This window comes from Carassius auratus, chromosome 6 (genome assembly GCF_003368295.1).
Source record: "Carassius auratus strain Wakin chromosome 6, ASM336829v1, whole genome shotgun sequence".
In the NCBI taxonomy this organism is placed as follows: Eukaryota; Metazoa; Chordata; class Actinopteri; order Cypriniformes; family Cyprinidae; genus Carassius; species Carassius auratus.
In genome coordinates, this window is record NC_039248.1 from 8,276,931 (window position 1) to 8,298,043 (window position 21,113).

Below are 21,113 nucleotides of genomic sequence, written 5' to 3' on the forward strand. Positions count from 1 at the left end.
TGTGACATATGAAAACCAAACCAAGGCAAGAAATTGACTTGAGTGGAAACCTCAGAGAATGATGGTGTTGTCATATCAGGCTTGAAATAGAATAGGAAGTTTCTCATCTGCCTTCACCCTCAGCTGTGATAATATGTCAGGGCAAACCAGAGCCCTCCAGCTTGTGTTTGTCAAAGATACGGATCTTGTTAGTGGTAATTTCTTCTCCTTTATCTGTTGTGTTTGTGTGAACAGGCAGCATTTGGTAGCTGAAATGATAGTGTTGACAGTGAAAATTAAAGAGCAAGGAAAATAGTTCTTTCTATTATTCTTTTCCATTCATTCTACATGACGTAGAGTCAAATTTTCCTTTCTGCAAACAAGGAAAACTGCAGTGCTGAGCCAAATATACTAGCTGATCTCTCCCTTTCTCTACCCCATTTTGCTAGGAGTTCATCCAAGAATGAAAATTGTTGTGATTATGTTCTATATGATTATTTTATTCCATTGGACAAGAAAGTAGATGTTTTAATGAATGTTCATGCATATTCTTTTATATCTAGTACAACCAACACCATGACCAGAGAGTATCGAGGTTAAAAGAGAATTAAAATGATGCCTGTTCACACCGTTTTTTTTTTTTGTTTGTTTGTTTTTAAGAAATTGATACATTTATTAAGCAATGAGATATTAATCAAATGTAACATTTATGTTTATAATGCTACAAAAGATTTCTATTTCAGGTGTATTGTTTTGAACATTTATAATAGAAACCTGAAAAAAAATCACAACCCCCAACCCCAAATGTATATATAAATATTTCAGTTTGATGAACAAATTAAAAAATGTTGCATAAAATGTTTCTATATGGGCTACAGTGAAATATATTTCATAGTGCACATTTTGATCAAATAAATATGAAATAAATATGAAATAATAAAGATTTTAAAAGTGCCCCATATGACTTGTGCACTATTCCATACAAAAGTTAAGTCAATATTTGCTGAAGATATTCACAAATGCCAAAATTAGATTTTAAGAGGAACATCAGAGGGACACTTTTCATTGAACATTTTTTTATTAAGTTCAGTCTTTTCTTTTTTTTTTCTTTTTTGTAAAAAAGTTTTATAGTATTTAATCTAGCTTTTTTGTTTTAAGAGCTTTACAGCCCTAAGTACTCTTTCACTCTCATTAAGAGTAAATAACCTGAGCATCTTTATCTAAAACATAATCTTTCATGTTTCATGGAAAAAAAGGAAGTCATACGGGTTGTCAACAATATAAGGGTGAGTAAAGGTTGACTGACTTTTACCAACTTGGGTGAACTGTATCTTTAAGGTCACTTTTCTGACTTCCTGTGTTTCACAGCTGGCCCATGTGGCCTCACTCTCCCCCTCCTTTCTCTGCTTTCCTCTCTCTTGATCCCTTCTTCCTTTCAGGGTCAAGGCTTTCCCAGAAACTGGGTTACAAGAGTGCACAGTCACATGGTTCATCTTGACCGCCTGAACCCTGAAAAAAAGTATCCAGATACACAAGATATAGTCATTAACAGACACAAGTACACACACACACACACACACATATATATAATAAATTGCCTAAAACCGACCCCGTACTTTCATTGGCTAGTGCAAGTTTTTATATTCAAGTATATTGTAGTATATTCTATATACTGTACTATATTTTTATAGAGTGTTTATATTAGATTGTTTTGACATTGGAGTAGTTCACAAATTTCACTGTTATTGTTATCAGCTCCTGAAATATTTGTATGAAATAACCCTAGCTTATGACCCTAGCTCTGTTCAATTCTGTACTTCCTGTCATAAAGAGATCGAAAGCATTAAAGTGACTCGTGTTTAGGATAATGGAAGTGGAGATGAAGAGGGTAACTCTAAGAGCTAGATTACTGTGTTATTAGATGTGTGGCTTGTGTTTGTGTGAGTCTTGCAGATGTAGATGTGGTCTGAGAGCATTACTGCCAAAAGCATTTGTATTTCCTCAATCTTTTCCTCTCTCTCTCTTCTAAAGCAAAATTGGGTCGCTATTTAATACACACTCCACAGTGCACATATGATTTTACTAACTAAATGGACAATGACAGTAAACTCTCTTGTAGTTTAATCTCATCTTATTCTGCCATCTTTTAATTTGTTTTCGCATTATATATTTCACAGTTCAAGGTAAAGTGATTTATTGTGTTCAGCACAGTTGTGCACTATAATGGCATTGATATGAGAACAGGTGTTTAGAGGAGAATGAGATGCCCAAGGTCCTTTGTTGAAGAGCTTCTTTGATTTCTGAAGCTCTGGGATTGGCAGACCCTTTTGTTAGAGGAAATTCAAGTGCTCTTGAGTTGTTCAGCTCAGTTGATTTCATCTTCCAGCTGCCACTTTAAAGGACATCTGCTGAAAACGAGAGTGAAACCAAAGCTCCCATAGCATCTCTTGATCCACTACTGGATAAATTAGGAAGATACTAGCGTGATGCAGGAGTGGTGCACAGATATGTCAGCAACCAAAAATACTTGACTGGAAAAGCAATAATTTGCTGTTTAAATATTTTAGCCGCAATATTTTTGGTACAAACATTATCAAACATTAGGTTAAGAATGATTCACGGATTAAAACTTTGTTGCTTTCGACATTTAAAGTCAAGGATGCTGTCCCATCTCAAATTGATTTTATAAATACATCTACCCACCCACAAATGCATTTCCTAATATTGACAGGGATTATTCAGTATAGGTTTAGCCATGATTCACTGTGTGTTCACTGATTGTCATGGTCATGGTATTTGTGTAGTAATATCGTTTGAAATCATCTGCTTATCCCCACCCTTCTTAGTCAGTCATTAGCACTATATTTAGTGGTTATAGAGGTTTATTTTTAACTACTCCACCTCAATATGAATGCTTTTATAAATTGCATTTTGAATCCATAAACATGTTGCATAACCAGATTATGAATTTGCACAATGTGGCTGTATGAGTTTAGCACCATGGTTAAAGAGTTACTCCACCCTAAAATGAGAATTTCAGGGTGGAGTAAAAAGCTTAGTTCATCTTCAGAACACAATTTAAGATATTTTGGATGAAAAGGGGGAGGCTTGTGACTCTCCCATTGACTTCCAAGTAAATTGCACTGTCAAGGTCCAGAAAAGTATGAAAAACATCTTCAGAATAGTGCTTTTGCCATCAGTGGTTCAATCTGAATTTTACGAGGTGATAAGAATACGTTTTGTACCCAAAGAAAACAAAAATAATGATTTTATTCAACAATTTGTCTCTTCTGTGTCTCTCCGCATCACCGCCATTTTGGAGAACATCCGCTGGACGCAAGCAGCGTATGCTATTCTGTGTCAGCCGCACCACAAGGATATGTTTTCTATTTTTGCTTTGATTTGAAGGAAAACAGTGCATCAATGCAGCGTGGCTGACACAGAAGAGCACATGCTGCTTGCTTCCAGCGGATGTTCTCCAAAATGGCGCTACGGTGATGCGGAGAGACGAATTGTTGAATAAAGTTGTTATTTTTGTTTTCTTTGTGTACAAAAAGTATTTCTTGTCACTTCATAATGATGGCCACTGATGGCAAAAGCACTATTCTGAACCTTGACAGTGCAATTTAGTTGGCAGTCAATGGGACAGTCACAAGCCTCCCGGTTTTCATCCAAAATAACTTAAATTGTATTCCAAAGACAAACTAAGCTTTTATGGGTTTGGAACGAAGATCTCTCTGTATTCAGAGCGTGTTTCTCTTTCAACGACACACAAGGAATGGAAAGATCTAGGAGGAGACCTGCATGTTTATTACAGAGGAGATTTTATCCCTTGCTGTTTAAAATGCTGGCTGTCAGGCAGTCACTGTAATTGTATCAGCCAGTGTTGACACACGTGACAGCTTTATCTGCGAGTTGACAAGTTTCCCTACTCCACTGGGGACGAGAGAGTGGAATGTGGAGATCTGGCAGCAGTTTTGAATGATGACTTCTGTGTTTGCTTGCTCCTAAACTTCTAAAGTAGTGGATTATAGCCATACCTGAGACTTGCTGCTATTTGTAAGCTGTCATTTCATATCAGAATTTAAGAGAAGTTAAAAAGACCCGTGATTTGTGGTGATACGAGTGCCATTTAAACACATTTAAATGCACTTGCTTTTCGTCTATTTGTGCTTGCAGTATGAATAACGGAGCCTGCTGTCACTGATGAAGTGTGCAGGGGGCTGTTTAACGATAAAGTGGCCAGTGTTTGTGTACAGTATCATGAAGTGTTCTCTGTCCTCTGCTGACCGGCACAAACTGTGTTTGTGTGTGGCAGCTGTCAGAGTTATTGGATGGCAACACACTGAGTGTCCCTGGAGCAGGAAACGGCACTGTCACAGCACAATCATAGCATCTTTTACTGACACACTCCCTCACACTCTTACTCGTACTCAATCACACACACACAGGGAGGTTTCATGAGTGCTTTTCATCACATGAAGTAGCTAAACAAGCACAGATTTCTGTCTTGTGTTTCTGTGTTTCATTGAAAGAGGAAGTTTAGGCCAATAGGCTTATAGTGAAGTCATGGACCATGACTCCTTGTTGTATGATTTGCTGCTTAATAATCAGCAGAGAGAAGTGCATGCTTTTTCAAGACAGCATTATGGTCATTGCAAAACTATTTTATTTTTTATTTTTTGCAAAAGCTAATTTATTAACCTTGAAACTGGATTTATGCCGTGTTTTTATTCATGGAGCTTCAACAAACGATGGTTAAAAATGCTTTGAGCTGAATCATGAATCCAATAAATGCACGTCTAAGTGAATATATGGTATGTTATTAAAATTCAGTTTCTGGTGATTTTACAGTACGAATGTTTGTGAAATTCTTTAGATTACAGCAGCGTATAGAAAAATACAAATTAAATATTTTTTCTCATTCTTTGCAAAGAATTAAACTAGGATCAGAAAAAGTGTTTTTAATGCTCTTGTGGTAATTAGAAATTTTTAACAGCAGAAGATAGTTTAATGTAAACTGTCATGTGAACATTCATTTTTTACAATACAAGAATCCTTACATCAAAGATAAATTTACAAAAAATATAACGCTATGATTTTGGGTTATTTAACTTTTTATTAGGGGTGTAACGGTTCACAAAATTCACGGTTCGGTTCGATACGATACACTGATGTCACGGTTCGGTTCGGTTCGGTTCGGTACGTTTTAGATACAGCAAAATGCAAAAACATCTCAACTTTTCAGAATGCCGCAAGCGCACCGCGGGTCATGTGACAAGAACTAACCAATCAGCTTCATCCTTTCCCATAACAACGTTGAAAACTCAGCCAAGATGAAGGAACAGCTGATTATAGTTGTATATGGATTGCAATTTTGAAATAAATTTAGTAGCAGAGCTACTGCAAGCGATTTTTAGAGCTGCAAATCCATTTATCCTTCGCTGAAATTTCCGCGTCTCATGGAGAGAGCACGTCATTGTTGCTTAGCAAAGACAGACGCCTCATGAGCGCTTCTGCCCGAGCGCTTTGGAAAGGAGGAGAAAGACGTGCTTAGCGTTTTCCACGCGTTTTTAGGAGCGATATGTGAACGGACCCTAAGGCGCTCGCTCACTCAGCACGCGCTGAAGGCTCATTGCAAAATGTCTAATGCATTTAACAGACCAGAAATATAAGATCCTAAAATAACCAACAGGTCTGGTGTTTGGGTGCACTTTGGATTCCCTGTAAGCTATAATACTGGTGTCTAAATGCTGCAGGCATAGTTTGTTGCGTACATGTTTCTCCTTTTTTTAGTCTTTTCCCAGATACTGACACAATAAGGTGATGTCGGCGTAAATGAGTTGACATGTTTCAAGTATTCACGCTGGTGTTTTTTTTTTTTTAAAGCAATGAAGCAACCGCGCGAAGCCCTCACTATATAGGATTTTAGAAAGAATGCAGAGCACTAGTGTAGTGTGCAAACTTACCACAGTGTGGATTTCAGAAAGTGTGCAAAGACTTCACGTGCACACTTACCATAACATGGATTTACAAATAATGTTCTAAGGAGGGGCTCTCATGTCACTCTGATCGAGCAGCTCATGGATGGAATCATGCATCTCAAACAATATGTTTGAGAGTCATCTTCTTTTTCTAGTCTGTTAAACGCATTGGCCATTTTGCAACGAGCCTTCAGCGCGTACTGAGTGAGCGAGCGCCTGACTGAGTCATAACATAACATAAACATAAGTTGGTGTTTTTTTCTTCTTCGGGAGTGTCAGGGGCGTTGCCTGTTACGTCGTTTGGGTTATTGGGCTACCTTGTTGAACGCATATCATTATATTTCTCTTTTTTTTTTTTCAAATATAATTAATTAGTCCAACGAACCGTTCGGTATGCATAATGCGTACCGCGTACCGAACCGAAAGCGTCGTACCGAACGGTTCAATACGAATACGCGTATCGTTACACCCCTACTTTTTATATATATATTTTTTTCATTAAATGTATAATTTACCCAAAAATGAAAATGGTTATTTACTTACTCTCAAACTTGTCAGTGATTTATTATATATTTGTGCGTGCTTGATGCTAAAGAACCAGTGAGTTTTTTTCCTTGTGTCATCATGCATGCATGTTTGTGCTTCATTCACATATGGATAGCTTTTATGATGCCTTTTCATGTGCTTTTTGAAGCTTGAATATTTTGATTATGCATAGACTGACAAAAATCAGAATCAAAAATGTCTTTATTTGTTTTCCAAAGATAAAAAAAAAAAAGTATTTGGAATGACATGAGAGTGAGTAAATGATGACATCATTTTTCATTTGTCTCTTGTTTTCTCTTTCTTTTACTTGTAGCCATGTTGTGGGATATTATCTTTATTTTGTATTTTTTTTAAACCTGCTTATGTGGTTTGCTCAGTAAGTTCACATGGATGTTTCATTCATTTATTAATATTCTGACACACAATTATTCACTTTCTTATTTTTATTTCAATATATCTCTCTTTTTTCCTCTTTCAGTGTATCTGCTGAATAATTTACGGTGTTTAAGATGGGGAGGTGAAAAGGGGAGGCTTTTAAAGCTGTTTGAGGGCCAAGGCTGCTGTTAGTGGGGTGTGTGTAAATGTAGCCCTTGTGTTGTGTATGTGTGTGTGTGAGAGAGAGATAGAGAGAGAGAGACTCCCACATTTAGAGCCGTTCGTTCAGAAACCAGCTTTACCTCAGGGGTAACTGGGCTCTAGATCCGTCCTGTTTCTCCTGCGGTTGCTGCTCAGCATCTAGAGAGGCTAACTACATGGGTTCTCAGGAGTCCAGGATCTCCTTAAGCCTACTAAAAAATTATTCATCTTGACTCATAACAATCTGCTGTTTTTATGGCATGTACACACTTTTTTTGTACTTTGTGTTTTGGGATAGACAAGGATTCTAAATTTGTCCTTTTTTTATATTTCAGAGAGAATCCATGAAAGATGTCAGAGGAGGCGATTGTTATTGCCAAGTGGGACTATACGGCACAGCAAGACCAGGAACTTGACATTAGGAAAAACGAGCGCTTGTGGCTCCTGGATGATTCAAAAACGTGGTGGCGAGTACGAAATGCATCCAACAGAACAGGCTATGTCCCTTCCAATTACGTCGAACGCAAGAACAGTCTAAAGAAAGGCTCTCTGGTGAAAAATCTCAAAGATACACTTGGTAAGAGACTTGTTTATATTGATTTCTTTTAATAAAGGGTTATCCAGTAATGTCAGGGTGACAGATGTGTAAAAATTGTTATTTATGGCAGTTTCTTCTGGTTTTGAAAAAACAATTTAAAAACATTTTTAAAATATATACGGTATATTTCAATTCAAAAACTAAATATTTGAAGTGAAAAGTAATATTCTTTTTTTCAGCTCAAGTAAATGTGAGTGTACACACATCTTAAATATTTTATTCCAATATATGTACTTCTATACAAAAGTATGAAATTTATATTTTTATTCTATAAGGACACATTGAATTGATCAAAAATGACATTGAACCCATTATATTTAGTCATTTATCAGACGCATTTATCCAAAGTGACTTACAAATGAGGACAATGGAAGCAATCAAAATAGACAAGAGAGCAAAGATATGCAAGTGCTAGAACAAGTCTCAGTTAGCTTAACAGTTTTTTATTTTTATATATAAAAATAAAACGGATAGAATAGATAAAGAATAGAGAAAGCTAGTGTTAGAGGCCGTTTGATTTTGTTAACTGTATAATAAATTAAAGAAAAAGATAGAATTCAAAAAGATGAAGCTAGTGTTAGCTTTTTTTTATTTTTATACATTTTTTATAGAGTAGAGAATATAATAAGAATAGAGAATGCGACATTTATAATGTTACAAAAGATTTCTAGTTTAAATAAACCGTGTTCCAAAAAAAGTCAAGTAGGACAACATTGAAACCATAGATATTGTTTAAAATAAAAAAATAATGCCAGCAAATCAGAATATTAAAATGATGTATAGAAAACGTTTATTTGAAAAATTTTACTCGATTATGTTTTTACAGTATTTTTGATCAAATAAATTCAGCTTTGGTGAGCACTTTTAAATGGTAGTGTATCATCTAACCTTACCTTGACATGAAAAGGTTAATATTTCAAGAGATTTATTAACCTTGACACGCAGTCATGAGTGTCTGGAGGGGTTTGCATGATGATATCATTTCCTGTTTTGTTTGTTTCTGAATGTAGGTTCCACCACATGAGTTTTTCAAATAATAATAAGCACTTGAGGATTTTTTCTTAAAAGTAAGCAATATCCAAACAGATTTTTTTTTTCTTTTCCATTGTTCTTTTATTTATTTATTTATTTTTCCATTAACTATTTAGGATGGTTCCATTCCTCTGACATTTCTGACTTGTTCCCTGATTTCATGTGAGAAATTCAAAGCTTTCATAAAAGCAAAAACAAAAACAAATGACCTTAATCATCAAGGATGTGTAAGCAGGAAGCACTAATTTAAAGGCTTTCGTTGTAAAACCTAATTAGTTTTCCAGCCGTTAATCACACAAGGGAGAGAGGTGAACAGATCGATCAGCTGTTTCATGGAGCGTATTGAATGTATGTTCGGAGGAGCTTTGCTTTGTTCCAGACAGTGGTTTTGTTTTTATAGAAGCATGGTTGATTATTGTTGTTATTGTGGTGGAGATTCTTCTGTGTCGCACTTATGCTTTAACCACCTGGGATGAACAAGCTAAAGGCAGTTGATATGCAGATGGTAGGAAATGAGCCGTGCTAATGGCAGTTGCATCTTTTCCTCAACGTCCTCTTTAATCTTCCTATCAACAACATGGTGGTTTAAGTAAGAACATTTCATGGTAAATTAAATTGAAATGGAGAGACTGTTGATTTAATTTGTGTTTTACGGCTCATGTACCAGTCAGTTTGTAATCATTAAGATTTTTTTATTTTATATATTATAAAATACAAATACTGTAACCATTTGAAATATTAAAAATTAAATCGAACTAATATTCTTTCGCAATTTTTACTGATAAAAAAAAAAAGATGCAGCCTTTTAAAGACTTCTTTCAAAAACATAAAAAATAAAATCTTAATAATTCCAAACTTTTGATCAGTAGCATATGGATTACATCTGCAGTTCGAATTCCGATAGGTGGGGGATTTGGCAGCAATCAAGACACGTACACAAAGACAGAGATGTTTGTGGAGTGCAAAAAACATTGCTTTCTGAGACAGAGAGAGCAATTAGGAACATCCTCCTCTCCGTTTTATTTTCCTGCTGACAGCTATTTACAAGACGTCCAAATCACAAATAGACACACACACACACACACACACACACACACACTGTACCACCCCTTCCCTGTAAGGCTAAATGGGCCTCAGCTCTCTGCCTCTTTGACCTTAACCTTTCTAGAACATCCTTTTCTCCCCTCCCTCACTTTCCTTATGAAGCACGTTTCATGCTACGCTTAATTACTGACACATGAATCCCTGCATGGAGTCGAAGGCAGGAAATGGGAGGAAGGAGGGCGAGAACCTCTGCAGTGAGATCCTGCTGGCTGTGTTACTGTTTCTTGTTCATTAAAATCATTGTTAAATTGCTGTTTTGATTGCTTTTGGTTCATTTGTTATTTGCAGACCTCTCTGAACTAGAACATTTTGCCGTTTTAAATCACTCTTAGAGTAGAGCCTGTCCATTAAAAATAAAAAAATAAATTCAAACCAGGACTTTATTGTATACAGTTTTTTTAATATATATATATATATATATATATATATATATATATATATATATATATATATATATATATATATATATAAAGTTATGGGTTAGATCATCACATGATATGAACTAAAAGATTATCACCATTGTGTTAATGAGAAAGATATAAGTAATCCCAGATTATTGCTTGTTCTCAAAGAATGATTACTATAATATTAACTGTATTAGCATTTACACACCAATGGATGCTTAAGTTATATCATCTGCAGCTTTAGGCCCTGTCCACACGGAGACGGAGTTTACCCCAATCCGATCTTTTTTTTCCTCGTCTCAAGAAATATCCGCGTCCACACGAAACCGCAAAATGATGTAGTATACATGCCAGACCAGTATGTGGCGCTGTAATTCTTCCACAGAGATACACTAAAAACAGAGAAGAAGACTTGGACTATTTTCATAAACATTGCGCGTGGTACACAAACGAACATGGAACTATGCATTTATTAATCAGTGTTAATGTTAGTTAATAAAAAGACAATCGTTCAGTGTTTGTTCGTGTTTTTGTTGCTGTTACGTGACGTAGAGGTGTCTGACAAGGGGGAGACGTGGGCTGATGATGTCATCGTTTCAGAAAATATACTGATTAGCCATCCAGACGAAAACGCAAAGACGGCGTTTTCAAATTTATCCACTCTGGGACCCAGTTTCACGCCGGATCCGTGTGGACGAAACGCCTATCCGATTAAAAAATGTGTGCGTATTCACAGAAACGCATCACCGTGTGGACGGGGCCTTAAATGCGCAAGTTTTTTTTTTTTTTTTTAAAGGCAAGATTCTTATTGACTGTGAATGTTTTAAATCATTCATCAAATTTTTTTTTTGCCATGTTTCTTTCAAATTAACTGTGTTAAGTGGTGCCTGAGTAATTAAATAAATAAAAACACAGGGGTTTAGATTGGCAGGAAGATGAGTAAGTAATGACTTTTTTTTTTATTACGTCACTTTCTCTAGAACAAAAATACACTGTACACTCTGCCACCTCTAATGCCTCTTTTACTTGGCACAGTCAAAAACTGTCATGACCGTACAGGCAGCCTCAATGCTTGGCCTCGGATGTCATGTTTTAAAAGCACATCCTCTTCCTCAGTCTACTGGCCTATCGATCCTGGGCGGACAGAGTGAGGACAGCTCTCTCACAGGCTCTTTGTTCTTTCAGTGTGCTTTGATAAATGTGCTCATCTGCCGTCTGTGAGGTGTTTATGGGCTACATAAATGAAGTGTGTGTGCTCGTTTCTCTATTGCTCATTCTCTCTCTTTCACACACACACATGGGTGTGCTGGTGTATTGGTGTTTTTCACCTGCTGGCCTCATAATCTCATCTCTGCTCGTGTTTGAGGTCATTCTGTCAATGCCGCTCATGCATACAGCTCCTGCCTTCATCCCTGCACACAATTTGCAGTTGTCAAGGTTACCTCCCCTCTGCTCATCCATTGTGACAAGGTTACCCTTTCTCTGGCAGCCTTCATCTGTCTCACTCTCTCTATTTTCTTGCGCTTTCCCTCAGTCTTTTTTCTTATCAGTGTATAAAGATTTAATTTTCTCTGCATGAGGAAAGTCTGTGAGCTTTGTAGAGAAAGGAATTAAAGACAGTGAAAATTGTCATCAATTCACAACCATGTTGTTCCAAAGCTGACTTAATTTCTTCCATCAAGCACAAATATCGAAAATTTGAAGAATGATTGCGCAGCCCTTCCCAATGCAATTATAGTGAAATTGGACAGCTGATGGAAAGAAAAAAAAGAAAGAAAACCATCACTTTAACTACAATAATATAGTAAATGTAGGCTAGTCCATTTGAATTATGTAATGTATTCTAGGTAGGGTGGCAAAGGGGGTGAACATTTTTCGATAAAAAACCTGGAAACCAGAAATCCCAGGAATATTCACACACACATACACAAATAAAAAATAAAATCCTGGAAAGTTTCCAGAATATCTGTAATGTTTTTTTTAATTTACTGGAAATTTTTTGCAACCCTGATTATAAGGCTGTATGATATTTTTATGCAAACAGAGAGAAACTGTCTGTGAAGCTATTCACTGAAATGATTATTTGTAAGTCGTATTTATTTATATTCAATTATGATATGTCATGATGAGTTGCAGGGGATTTGACAGCAGTGATGAATTGTCATGATACTCATGATAACCAATGACATTTGATTTCATTGGTGTCAAACCTGGAGTGACATGTTAATGAGAAAACAGTATTATTGAAAAAATTTAGTGGATTTCACCCTCAATCCAGTAATGAACCCCCAGTAATGCAACCCTTTTTGATAACCGCTCTCTGAAGAACAGAAAATGCCATGAGTTGCGCACTTGAAAACAAAACCCACTAGACAGTGACCATGTGCTGATTCTGAACGCTTCTCTCACTGACAAAGGCGTATACTTTAAAGGTTTGCACACTCAACTGTTTGCAAAATGGAGAATTGTGCTCGTGTATACCACCTCTCTCATTCGGCACAATTCAATATTTGTGATGTATCCAAATGCTAAACTATTATTTATTTTGGAAATAGGCTTTGTACTTCAGTCATGTTCTAACGGTGACACAGAGGTGGGCACGCTGATGTTTGGTTCACTGTATTTTATTTGCTCAAGTTATTTCAAGTCAGCCTATATTGAAAACATTACAGCAGATGAACCAGGGGAGCCTACTCTTTTAGCCTACATTGTTGGAAACAATGTGTGGCCTTGGTGTCAAGATCTGGTTTTGGTTTAATTTTAGTTTGTGTGAATAAAGCTCTGTTTCCTTGCACAATCTTGATGAAATATGGCACACTTTGTCATAAATAACATCACAGTTACAAGTATTGTGAAAACAGCCTGAGGTGAAGGTTAATTTTCCCACCCGTGTTCTCTTCTTTTGCAAGAGAGGTTTGTTCTTGGCTAGACTGTTTGGATGTGCGTGATTGGTGGCTTTTGAAGAAAATTCCAGTTGTAGAGATCAAACCATCTTGTGTGACAAGTGTTACATTTTTCTGGTGTGGCATTGTGAATAATTCACCTGTTTGGAAAAACCTACCAGATGATGTGAATTGAGGCTCGATCATTGTTTTGCTTGTAAACAGCAGTAGAATGACTCCATCTCCCCAACCAACCCTAAACAGACTCATGTCTGTTACCAGGAGTGTTATGATGATGCATGAAGCCTAATTTTTAACTTTGAGCTTGACCGAGTATGTATTTGGCTTCGCATAAATCACAGATGTTTCACACTGGTTTTAGTGCGACCACAACATCCAGCTGTAAAGAGCTGCATCCTGCTGTCCTGAGAAACTGTTTCTGTGGAAAACTTTGACCTTAATGCCTCAAAGCTGTTGTCTTTAGAGGATTCCCACTTACTTTTTTTTTTTCTTGTTTTAGACCAGTACTTTCTCATGTCATAGTATGCTAATAGAGAACATCACTATTTTAATGAAGCACTGGGATCATCATGCCTGAGGTGAAAAGTTTCCTGTTTGTTATTGTTGCTAATAAAGAAAACCCTGAACTGACCTTGCCTCGTCATAAACAGTGGAAATGATCTAATATTTAAATGATTCATTGTTCTATTTTTCATAGTATATTGCATGTTGGTTACATCACACTTATGACTCTTTTGTAAAGAAATAACGAAAAACTACTTCATGAAATGAAAATTCCCCTTATCTTTTTTTGTAAATGCCTTTCTTTTTTAATGAATATGTCATGATGACTTCATCTTCCACAAAATGCCAGACCTCTCTGATGATGTATGCCAGACTTCTCCTGTCAATTGACTAATCTTAAACCTTTTCTTTCAAAATGATCACAAGCTCACATTCAGCTGATCTTTCAACAACTGATTGATACAATCAAGTCTCCACCCTTATTTCTTTTGTGATAGTCCATTTCACTTGGATTTGCATCACAATGTGATCTTTTCCTCCTGTTTTAAAGGTGCTGTAGGGAACTTTTGTAAAAAAATATTTTTTACATATTTATTAAACCTGTCATTATGTCCTGACAGTAGAATATGAGACAGATAATCTGTGAAAAAAAATCAAGCTCCTCTGGCTCCTCCCAGTGATCCTATTGCCATTTGCAGAAAGTCATGCACTCCCGGTAAAAAAACAACCAATCAGAGCTGCGGTCCGTAACTGTTCAAAATGTAGAAAAATGAACATAATAAGCTAGTACACCATGAATCCATTTTCCAAACCGTGTTTTTAGCTTGTCCTGAATCACTAGGGTTCACCTATAATAAGTGTTTATATTCGGACTATTTTAGATTGCTTCGGGGGTACCGCGGCGGAGTAACCCAGTACCTTTATGATTCTTCATAGACATAAACAGAGAGAAGTAGCTCCGGCTACGATGTTCTTCCGCAAGACACAAGCAGTTCTGTTTATTAACCGCTAGAGCGTCAAAAGTTCCCCACCGCAGCTTTAATGTGAATTTATGGTTTTTATTGCTGGTACAACATAAATTTATTTATTAAACGAACCATTTGCCAAACAACTGATCTGATACTGTTTTGTGTGTGTGTGTGTGTGTGTGTGTGTGTGTGTGTGTGTGTGTGTGCACATGTGTGATAATGGAAGTATGGAAGTCCTCATAAGCGATAGCAGAGATAGCAATAGGGAAGACCAGACTGTCTCTACTTGCTTTTATGTGCATTGTTGAGATAACCATTACAAAAAAGAAGTTTACTCAAGTGTGCTATTAGCATACTTCTTTTAAACTAAAAATAGGAAAGTATGTTTTTAGTTTACTTTTTTATTCTTCTCAGAAATGGGCTTCATGTACTTCTCAGAAATATGCTTAAAATTAAATTTAAGTATACTTGGCCTATACTTACAAAAAGTCTAAATATATTTGAACTTGACCTAGAATCTGTGTTTTCATTGTTATCTGGTAGAGGGCGCTAGTACACATCTTCTTTACAGAATTTCCAAAAGAACAAGTGAAGAAGAAAAAAAGAAACAACAGATACTAACAGATATAACATGATCATTTGACATGAAACAGTATCAAAACTGTAACGTTATGGAATAAAAGTCGACAGATGAAGAGGTGATAATTACAGTCAAGCTTTGGGGTGTTGATCGATCTACGTTTTGATGCTCATTCTGAATCCAGTTCATAGTCTTTTTTCAACTTTTTATTCAAAATGTTTTTTTTTTTTTTTTTTTTTTTTTTTTTATGAAATTACCCACATTTAATATTAAAAAAAGAATGCATGAAGCTATAATAAAATGTTTTTGTGTACAAGCAGATACCCTGTTCTTTCTTTGGAGGTTTTGTATGTTCAGATATTCATACAACAAAATATATACACATTAAAACATTTAAATTATTAAAATTACAAAAACTTTTTAACCAAGAGCAGTGAGTGATTTCTTTGTTGTTGCTGTTCGATTAATGTAAAGACTGTCACTTTAAGAGAATGCACTGATCCAGTAGGCCTACGTTCAGCCATCTATGTCTTCTATAGGATACTTACCAAGATGGGCATTCTGACAAAATTTTTGTCTGAATTTGTCAATTTTAAACAAAATACTTCAGAGAGAGCTTAATATTTCCGCTTGTTCTGAGGTGCGGGTTTGCGCGCTTTGGATAAGCACACGCACAAATCTTCTCACTGTGTTTGCAAACTTGCGTCCTCTGACTATTAAATGTTTAAACTGGTAAAGCTTAAATGAGTCTAGTTTAAACACATATTAATGTGTGCTATTCAGATCTCATCTGTGAGCGAGCAATATCACCATCAGGGTGATGACGGAATAAATGACTTGAACAAAAGTGAAAGATTTGTCGAGGTGTTTTTTTTTTTTTTTCCTCTCTCATCGCTGTTGTTGTAATGTCTGGGAAGCCAGAATGCACATCCATCAACAGAAACATATATTACCTGAACCCTGTTTGTTTTATACAGACTCCCGCACATGACATGCAAGAAAAAATAAATAAATACATTTACTAATTCGTTCCCCCAATTTACTAAAACGTGCATATGATTACTATTGCGTTCCCTCGATTTACTATTGTGTTCGCTCGATTTGCTAAATCGTGCGCACGATTTAGCAAATCAAGGGAACTAATTAGTAAATCGTGCGCACAATTTATAAATCGAGTTACGATTTAGCCTTATATTTTTTCCTGCGTGTCATGTGTGGGGCTCCGTAGTTTAACGTGCTGTTTATAGCAAACCATATTACTACAAGTGCTTTGTCAGATTTAAGTTGAACCGCGGTGCCAGTGCGTGCCGAACCGTGTGTGGTGAACCGAACAGTTCATTTTTTTTCTTCAGCGAACCGTTACACCCCTAGTAGTAGTATACTTAAAGTATGATGTAAAGAAAACTTCTGAGTATTCTTGCAGTATGAATCTACTGAACTACTAGACTATACCTCAGTGACGGCTCAAAATGTGACATATAATTTGAAAGAGTCATACTGAAAAGAAGCACATGAACATATTAAGAAATAGAGTGAATTTCCATGATAAAAGATTCATGTTTTTGTGTGTGTGTGTGTGATGTTGTCAGATAATCTTTTTTTTTACCATATTCACCATTGTGATAGCTCAAACCATGGCATGCAGTTGGGAAAAAGGCATTCAAAGAAAGAAACAGATGAACATGTTGAGAAATACATTGATTTTCAGAATAAAAGATTTATGTTGTACTTCGATATAATGCAGGTTTTTGATGTTGTCACCATTTTTGCCATTGTGACTGCTCAAACTAAGTCATGTAGTTAACAAGAGTCATGCACAGAAACAGAAGAACATGCAAAGATTTTCTTAAAAAAAAAAAAAAAGATTAATGTTACAGTTATCTTTCCTACCATATTCACCATTTGTGGCATCTCCGACAAAGGCATGTAGATAGAAAGAGTAATGCAAAGAAAACAAAATGTTCAGAAATTCAGCGATTTTCCAGAATATAAGATGGTAGTTAATAATTTTTTATGTATTCTCGTAAAAACATTTAGATTGGACTTGCCTTTTGTTGCTGTCACATCTTTCTTACATTTGCCATTGTGATGTAAGAAACTGTGCACTGTTTGAAACACTCAAACTGTGGCATGTAGTTGGAAATAGTCAAAGAAATACACAAAGAATATACTAAGAAATATAACGATTTTTCAGAATATAATATTTATTTGATGTATTCAAACTTTGATATTTGACTTACCTTTTATTGCTGTCATATTATTTATATCATATCTTATTTTTTACCAGGTGTGCCTTTGTGATGGCTCAGATGGAGAGAATAATGCAAAGAAAGAAACAGAGAATTTCAGATATACAGAAATTCTACAGAAAAAAAAATCATGCTGCAGTTTAACACTAGTGTAACAACAGTGTTTTGATGTATTACCATGTTTGATATTGTGATGGCTCAAACCGTTGCATAAAGAGTCATGCAAAGAAATTGAAGAAAATGTACAATAAAGTTTACAATACTATACAGTTTCTGATGTATTCATATACAAAACATTCAGACTGGACTTTCCTTATATTGCTGTTGGATGATTTACTTTGCCAGGTCATCATGGCAGATCACACCATGGCATGTAGTTAGAAAGAGTAATGCTAATAAAGAAAGAGAAGAACATTCGGAAATTCATTTAGATTTTCAGAATAAAAGATTTATGTTGCACTTTAACACAAGTTAATAAAGTTTTTTGATGTCACATGACATTTATTACCTTTTTTGCCATTGTGATGGCTCAAACCAAGTCATTTACGGTAGTAGGACAATCTCATGCAAAGAAAGAAACAGAAGATTGTGCTCAGAAAGAGTGATTGTTCCAGAAAACAAGATTGATACTTAAGTTTTTTTGTTTGTTTGTTTTTTCATATGCAAAACAAAGATTTTACTTGCCTTATGTTGTAGTCACATCTTTCTTATCGTTTTCATGGCTCAAACCATGGCATGTAGTTGGAAAGAGTCATACAAAGAGAGAAATGGAGAAGAATATGCTCAGAAATACGGTGATTTCCCAGAATTAAAAGTTCATGCTGGAAATGTATTCATATAAAACACTGAGATTGGAGTTACCTTTTATTGCTGTTATATTTTCCACCACATTTTCCATCGTGATGGCTCAAACCATGACACGTAGATGGAAAAAGCCATGTAAAGAATGAAATGAAGGACATATTCAGAAATACAGTAACATTTTTCACATAGAAGATTCTTGCTTCACTTTAACACTAGTTAATACAGTTTCTAATGTATCCAGATGCTACACATTCAGATTTTTTTATTTTTACCTTTTATTGCTGTCTTTCTTGCCACTTTCCCCACTGAAAGCAGTGACACAAAGATGGAAAGAAACAAAGAAAAATTTGATTCTTTTCAGAAAAATAATTTTAAGGAATTAAACAAGTTGATAATTCTTGCTGTATTAATGTATTTTTATAGTTTTACTTTAATGAATAAACATATCTTGTTTGTCCTTGTCAAACACACGGTCCAAAGTGACTACAATACTGCTGTTCAATTCCATGACATCATAAAAGAAGCAGACTGTATGAATTCTATATGTGACTGAGACCTGTAACCATAGCGACAGTAAATATAAGATGGGGACATCCAAAATTGCAAAGCCTTATCACATGATTTGACACAACAAGTGTAGTCGATGCACAGTTTCTTTAATTAATCGACTACAGCTTTAATACCTCAGTAAAACTTGGAGCATCTGAGTCCCAATAAGCCTCCAATAGAAATATATAAATGCCTGGACAATTTTATTTTATTTCAGTTTGGACATAAAAAGCTTTGCTGTCCTTAAAGCTCCAATCATAATTCAGAATTTGAAATAAAGCAAACTAAATGAACTTTTCAGCATGTGTCCCAAACTATTTAACACTATTATTTGTTGTTATACTTTTGAAAAATAATGCTAATTAAATATATTTTCACAGAAAATGACAAATTCATCATCATATAAGGTATTCCTTTTTAATTAATAATTTCAGATTACATCAACAACGACTTCTGTCAAATTGGTTAAAACCTCCAAACAATTAATTCAAGAATCAGAATCGATCCAGATCTTGAGTCATCAGTTCACTGAACCAAGATTTATTTATTTATTTATTTTTTATTATAGACATGTTCATTTTGCAATGAGTGCAACATAGAAAGTATATTTAGACTAAATAGACAAGAGAATTTTGGGTACTGCTGGCTAAAGTTACACAAAAACAGCAGTCCACTGCCATTTAACAATTATTTGAGTAACAATAGTTTAAGCACGTTTTCTGAAATCCCAACACACACTTTTAAACTAGAAAAAAAATTAAAATGCTTGTGTGCATTTACGTACAGGTTGTCCCTGGTGTGTCTGTTAGTATGTGTACCTGAGATGAATTTCATGCTTCCATTAATTGTACATTAGTGTTTATTATCCAGTAGTAAAAACATTTCACAGAACGGCTTTTGTTTTCTTCCTCAACAAATAATGTTTGCTATTCTTCCTTGTCTTGCCACAAGCAAAACAATATACTGAGCAGAACGTGTTCATCATGTGCCCTTTACTTCATGCGTCATGTTTAAACTGATTTACAGTTATGAGAAGTTTGTATATGAAGTGAATTTTATTCAGTGCTTGAAGTGGGAAAAATGCTGGTGCTCTCTTATGAACTGGCTGGAATATGCAAATCATCGCAATTGAAATTTTGACAGTGGAAAAAAATTTTTTATATTGCCGGTACAACAGATTACGTGTGTGTGTGTGTGCATGCACATGCACATGCACAATAATGGAAGCCCTTATCAGCTATAGCAGATAGTGTTAACCAGACTGACTCTCATTGTTGAGATGAGATAATTCACGCAGTGTGATATATATATATATATATATATATATATATATATATATATATATATATATATATATATATATATATATATATATATATATAGAGTGTCATTACTAATAACCCAGATGCTAATGCTTTATCTCTGAGTGGCAAAGTATTGCCAACATGTGAGAAGAGGTGGTAAGCATTGAGATATAGAAGTGCGTAGCGGTGAGTACCGGCCAACTTCGAGTACTCCCTAAAATATTAAAATTTCTTCAAATTCAGAAATTAAAAATGTACAGGATAGGTTTAATTTATCAAGTAATAAATTCAGACACGAGCCTCATGTCATTGACCAATATGTCTTTTGATGAATATTTAATTTCCTTTCCTATTTACAGGGCTGCTACTAACTCTCATGCAATCATTGTGAGACTCATGCAATTGACATTTCACACACTCTCACGCCACATGGCCATTTACATACACAGTGCCACTGATGTGATGCCTGTCTATGTGAGTTCTTGTTTATTATATTTATGCATACAAAGAAGAAGGGTACACATTGTCATTTTTTTGGATCTTTAAGGTAATTAAATACCCTGTCTCCAAATTTAAATCTGGCAGGTAATTTTTTTTTTTTATTGCATTTTTATAATAAATTTTGAGGGGGGAAAAACATAAAGCTTTTTTTTAGAATTTAGCCCCATTCTAGTAATTTCTAGACACATGTCCTCCTCATTTGAATGGAAACACACCATGTGTGAATGTACACAATCATCCACAACAATCCTCCCCAATGCACACACAGTATATCATGATGCTTTTCGCTTCTAAAACTAGGCCACCTTTACTCTCTTTCCTCAGCTGAGCAGACAACGTGAGCACCTGCATTCTTTTTTTTATTCTTTCATAGTATAGTGAAGAAGGTATTGTCATTTAGAATGCTCTGCAGGTGTTTATTGAGATGGAGGGGGGAGCTTAGGGGTGGAGACAGAGAGTGAGAGGGTGTGTGTGTGTGTGTGTGTTGTTTGCTGAGTGGAAAGGCAGTGGTGAGATAAGTGTGTGCAA

The 21,113-nt window shown here is 35.5% G+C and overlaps 1 protein-coding gene across 2 annotated transcripts in view; it reads left to right on the forward strand.

Moving 5' to 3' along the window:
• Positions 1-21,113, forward strand: part of LOC113093990 (cytoplasmic protein NCK2-like) — a 40,117-nt gene that overhangs the window by 12,961 nt on the left and 6,043 nt on the right. Inside the window, exons 1-2 of one of the 2 annotated variants that reach the window (XM_026259632.1) lie at positions 7,130-7,343; positions 7,421-7,662. In XM_026259632.1, coding sequence (XP_026115417.1) covers positions 7,437-7,662 — 226 coding nt within the window. In that variant the 5' untranslated portion in view covers positions 7,130-7,343; positions 7,421-7,436. Of the gene's footprint in view, positions 1-7,129; positions 7,344-7,420; positions 7,663-21,113 lie in introns of those variants that run through there. The other variant, XM_026259626.1, reaches the window with a different exon arrangement.